The sequence below is a fragment of the Lissotriton vulgaris genome, chromosome 2_1, assembly GCF_964263255.1.
Source record: "Lissotriton vulgaris chromosome 2_1, aLisVul1.2, whole genome shotgun sequence".
Taxonomy (NCBI): domain Eukaryota; kingdom Metazoa; phylum Chordata; class Amphibia; order Caudata; family Salamandridae; genus Lissotriton; species Lissotriton vulgaris.
In genome coordinates, this window is record NC_141687.1 from 396,296,872 (window position 1) to 396,302,871 (window position 6,000).

The following is a 6,000-nucleotide window of genomic DNA, read 5'->3' on the forward strand; positions in this document are numbered from 1 at the left end:
GGTGGGAAGTGAAAGGCCTGGCACTGGTGCATGGTGTGAGTAGCATGAATGGGTGGGCAGAGTAAAGAACAGGAGGGCAGAGTAAGTACGGGTCTCCATGGGTAGTGTCAAGCGCTTGCACCGGTGCGCAGTGTAAAGTGCTGCAGCAGTGAACAGTGGAAGGGGGTGGGACTAGTGGGCAGTTTCTTCACTGGTGGATGCTTTTATAAGTTGGCACTGGTAAGCGATGTATCTGGCTTGCAAAGGTAGCCAGTGTGGGTGGGTCTAGGAAACGTAAGAAGCTGGCACCGGTGGGAGGATGTGTGCGGGTGGGCTGTGGCATGATCTGGAATTAGAGGACAAATAGGAGCTACCAAGGGTATACAATGTATGAGTTCACACTGGCATGGAAGCCTCAAGACGCTGCCTTCTGAATCAACCACTTTGTACAGGCAACAAATTCACTCCTAATTTTCAAGAGACGTATTTGTTATACAAGACAGAAAGTCCAGGAGAGACTGGTGACAACAGACCATCCCACTCGAAGAAAGCTACAGACAGGAGAAACTAGATCTCGACTTTGGCATCACGTTAATATGTACTTAACGTTTTTTTTTGTTTTGGAACAACATGCAATTTGCTTGTGTAGTTATGTATCTTTGGTGAGAATAATAAACATATGCACCCAGTATTTCTCTAAAAGATCATTTATACTGTGAAAAAATCCCGAGCACTGATTTTTGTTGTTGTTGTTAAGCATTGAGTTGCATGAAACAGGATGGGCACAATCACATCCTTTACGGACTAAGAAAGTGGAACAATTTCCTTACCCAGGCCCTACTGTTCTTGTATTATCAACATTGTCCACTTAGTGGCTGTTGGGATCTGGTTATCTGCTGTAGAATGCTCGTGCTGTATGTTCCCTGCGTGGAACAGAGAATGTTCCAACTACGGCAGTTGCTGCCAGGGAGTTCCCATGACTAGTCTTCATAAATTAATCTCCTACCAGACGACGTGTTGACATCCTTTCATTGGCGACGATCTGGGACGACCTCAGCGATTTTATTTCTCAAACTTGATGATTGATTGAAGAGGAAGGCCCAGAAAGCAGAGACCAGTAGAGACATGGTGAATGGGTTGCATTGGCGCAAGGCTATTTGTGATATGTTGTGGGCTGTGAGGACCACTCCACATGTCAGTATTGGGGTTGCCCCATTCACCTTACTTCGGGGAAGGGTAGCAGGCTCCAAACTGAATAAGGAATGGATGTCCAGAAGGGTGGTTGATACCAAGAAGCTGTCTTCCGTAACTGATGTCAGGGCTGCTGTTCAGTCTAGATATGACACCAGGTCGGCTGTGCGCCACCCTCTGGATGTTAAGGTCGGCGATTGGGTAAGAATCAAGAAACTGGGATTTTTTCACAAGGGAGAGTCTCGGTTCTCATCTCCTATAAGAGTGTCTGCTGTAAAAGACCATGTGGTGGTATTAACGGACGGAAGAGTTTGGAACAAATCCGCCATCTCCATTGTACCCAAACCTATCTTAGATGTGGTAAACAAAAATCTGGGGGCCCATTTTCCTCCTGTGGTTGCATCTACTGGTGTTCACGGGAAGGGAGGTGTTATTCTTTCTGATCATGCTCCTTTGAGAAGTGCATCTTCTAGGTTGAAATTTTTTCCTGTGAAATTTCTTGATTACAAAATGTCATAATTTGTTGAAATTTCGTGATTACAAGTTGTTGTAATTTGTTTCTTGCTTTCTGCTCTTGCCTCTAATTTCATCTTTATTTTCACGTTCTCTTTTCTCTGTTTTCTTTCTGCCCTTTTCTATTCCTCTTTTTTCCCATTGTGAAGAGAGGGAGGTGTGTTGGGATCTGGTTATCTGCTGTGGAATGCTCGTGCTGTATGTTCCAACTACGGCAGTTGCTGCCGGGGAGTTCCCATGACTGGTCTTAATAAATCAATCTCCTACCAGAAGACGTGTTGACATCCTTTCAGTGGCACTTAAGAGTCACTTCTTTAACTAAAAACAAAGTAATTCCTTTGATAACACAAGTTGATCCTGAGCACATAACTAACCATTGGTAACTATAGAGGAAAGATGAGGAGGACTCGGGAGTAGAAATCTCGAGGGAGTATGGATGGCGTGTGGTCTACAACTAATAGGTTGTACTTGTGGTCACAGTCCAGAGGGAATTCTTACTCGGTATTGGGGAGCTGGTAGGTGCACCCCTGGCCCGTGTCTTAGAACAATATTAGTCGACGAGTAGTGTGGGGAAAAGAACATCTTTTTTGGCTGTCTGGCGAGCTAATGCCCGACTCTGGAGAATCCCAGACCCCCAGCGGTGAGGTTGTGGTGGATAAAAGATACGGTTGCGGTGCACCATGGGCAGGCTGGCAGCCGCGGCACATGATAAAATAAGTGGTCGTGAACGGATACAGATTAGATTTCTCGCCTGTGCGAGTGACCCGGTCCCGGGACAAGTAACAAGAATGTACAGGAAAAATGTGGTCAGCACACCTCGGTGGTGTGCCCCCTGGCCTGTCATAACTCAATCCGGGAAGTCGAGGTAATTCCATCACAACCCTCATAAGCGAAAAGGGAACACCCACTTGTAAACAGTAGAGAGGGGTATTTTGGTGATGATGGTTGGAACTCTATCCTGTTTGTTCCTTTGTTCAATAGCTCCAATGAATGCCATTGAAAATGCATGCAATAGATGGGTACGTGCAATATGTCCTATCTATGAAATAAATATATATGTGTTGTTGCAAGCTTCGTTAATTAATTAATAAATATAAAAGAAAGCTGTTAAACTGTGTAAAGCTAAAGGTTTAAAAAAGTAATTAAGAAACAGGTGCCCTTGATGCTCTCGTGATTCACAGTAACCCATTGATAAATAAATAGAGTCCCACTGATCATTTGGAAAACAAGTAACCCGTACCCGGGTCTTGAAAGTGTGCAAACATCAATATAACACGTTCTATCTACTTCCTTGACCATTTTGAAAGTGCTTCAGCTCTCATAAGGAGTATAGAAAGTGCCTTTTAATACCAACCCCATATAATACAAATAATACAAACCTATTGGAAAAGATAACCCCTGTTGTCCACTGGAAAAACAAGCAAAGCAGTAAAGTGAGGGCTTCGAATGGCAAATGGGGATCATTTTTTGCGGCCGCTTTGATGTTCTCAGTGGCCGCGCGGCTCACTCAGAACATCAAAGCAGCCACAAAAGTGATCAGCAGGCGGACAAATGGTGCGCGTGCCCGGCGCACATGCACTGCACCCAACCCGCCTGCTTTGGGAGCATTTTTGAAAGCCCGACTAAATATCTCGCCATGCCTTAGACGAGAGCTAACAACAATGGAACTCAAGAAGACGATCCTAAAAGAGAAGGAAGAGGAGAAGGTAGAACTCCAGGGAAGGAACCTAACAACAATCTGTCCAAAGAGTTATTGAACTACCCCAAATTAATTAAGGGAGGTAAGCACACCAACGCATTGCCAGAAGAAGGAAAAAACGAGAATCTCAGACAAGGAAAAACAAGTGAAGAAAAGGGAGGAATAAAACAAACTCCATTCAGACTTTTTTCCATCCGATGGGCAAGACTGCAAAGGGATCTCTAGAACAAAGTAGCATCAACGAACCTCCATCTCAACAAGAGAGAATGACGGCATCTAACAAACCCTCAAAAAGGGGTCCGGAAGATAAAGATAGACCACCCTCACGTGAAAGCCAAGTGACCCAAAAAGAACGTGAGGCCAAACAAACAGAGCATCTTCCGGAAACTGCTCAGGTTAAAGTAAAGGATGAAAAAACTATGAGTACCATCTACAAAGAGAAAGTGGGGAATATAGTCTGGGCAGACAATACAATCCAAACAATAAAAACCCCAACTGCCCAAGCTAGATCGGGCTCGGAAAAGATAAAAAATGACTAAAACAAAAACGATAACGCAGGACCCTATAGCGATAATAGCTGCAAATGGGCAGGCAGACGCGGTCAACCAGTCTTCATATTGGAATACGGAAACGAGATCGGCAATGACCCCCAGCCACTTAGATACCCACAAGAGTGGGAAACACAGCCAAGAATGAAAACACACCAAGAAACAGCAAGGCGGAAAAATAGTGTTATTTATCCCGGAGTTTAAATCTAAAGGCCGGGAAGACACCCTAAATAGAGGCAACATTCTCCGACTGCTAACCTCTATTAACAACTTAACTGGCATGGTTACTCAAGATTTGGACTCTGCAGAAAGTGTGCGACTCAATCACCTATCAGAGCAAGAAATATCAAAAACCACTTGGACTACAGGGAAGACTGTGGAGAAGATTCTAAAAGAGAAGAGCCAACTAGAAGCATGGGGGATCCGTATAAAACCACAGTACAATGTTGGCTACCTGGAACCACTACTCCAAAAAGACAAAGAACATAACTGGGACCCCTTCAAAAGAGTTAAGAACAGCGGATCTACGAAATCAGTGCTGAAAGGAGCTCGGAGCACCACAGTAGAAACTAGGCACAGTGATAGCCCACGTAATCGGGGAAACAACGAGAACTTAACACCAGAAGACTGGTACTGGCTAGCAAAAACCATCAACAACAGGCGCACTGACCCATGACAGACCAATAAACAGGGAGAAGATTCTCCGCAACTAAAAGTCTGCTCCTGGAATATAAATGGACTAGAGTCAAAAGTCATGCTTACAGAACTACTGACGTACTTTCAGCAGTATGATCTAATCCTACTTCAAGAAACTTGGGAGGCAGAACCTCTCCACCTTCAAGGCTACAAGTGATATCACCTACCAGCTAGTAGAAGCTCAAAGTATGGACGTCTGAAATGTGGTTTAACCATGTACGCATCAATAAAAGCAGTAAGCTCAGGCAAAGAATTGATGATGAGATACACATCTAATAATGGGATCAACGCAATTCAGATGGAGATAGCAGGACCCAAAAAAATTAAACAAGTGGTATTGGTTAATACCTATATTCACCCCAGAGAGAAAAAAATTGGTGCAAAATCTCTAGTGTCAGAATTGACGAAGATCATGACAGCAGCAACGACACCACATTACATAATCTCAGGAGACTTCAACATTTCCCTCTCCGGGAAAAATGGTAATGACGCCGCAGAAGAACAACTACTAGAATGGGGGTTCTCGCCGCTGATTGAAAGTAAGTGGGGCAAACAATCCAAGGTATCTAAAATCCTACTGATGGAATTAACTAGTCTGGGGCTGATAGCATTAAACTGCAGATTCCCGGATGATTGCCCCCAAGCAGCAATCTACCATAACATGGTGACAAGCTCAGCAATAGATTATACCTTTATATCTCTTTCACTCCTCAATTTAGTAAGCGGGTTTAAATTGGAACAATGGACTGTAGCGACCACTTGCCTCAAGACCTTAAACTGGAGGTCCAGGGTACAGCACAAACTTTCTCAACTGAAAGCCAAGACTTAACAGTATCTTCAAACCAAAAGAGAATAAAATACAAAATAAAGGATCTGGAAAAATTTGTGGCGATGGCAAAAACTTGCTGGGAAGAAAATAGAATAACTGAAGGAGATAACATCAAGGCGTGGGAGAACTTCTTAGAAAACCTCAGCTCAAGCAATGCTAACTCAAACACAGGAGTAGCCACAAGCGGAATTAAGAATCATCAAAGTCTACCCATTGGAGATCAGAGCAAATAAAGAAAGACCCCTCTAACAAATCAAGCCCATGACCTGAGGCAAATAAAAAGGGAAATTAACAGATCAATTCACAAATTGCATCAGAGAGGCACTGACATCAGCTTACAGGCAGAACTAAGGAAAGTAAAGTGCAGAATGAACAAAACTGCTTGGCAAATAAGGCATGAATCTACAGAGAAGACATGGGCCAAACTGCTATACGACGTCAAAACTAATAACAGCGCGAGATTCTGGCGCACAGTGAACAACCTAGACAACCCAAGGGCTTATGAAATAAACTCACAGATAACAGAAGAAGATTGGGAAAAGTAC

General features: G+C 43.7%; 1 protein-coding gene across 1 annotated transcript in view; it reads right to left on the minus strand.

The window, feature by feature from the left end:
* The window catches only part of LOC147730445 (uncharacterized), a 65,032-nt gene extending 60,820 nt beyond the window's left edge, over positions 1-4,212 (minus strand). The window contains exon 1 of the mRNA XM_086954067.1: positions 4,189-4,212. Coding sequence (XP_086810193.1) covers positions 4,189-4,212 — 24 coding nt within the window. The remainder of the gene's footprint in view (positions 1-4,188) is intronic.
* Positions 4,213-6,000: the final 1,788 nt, after the last annotated feature.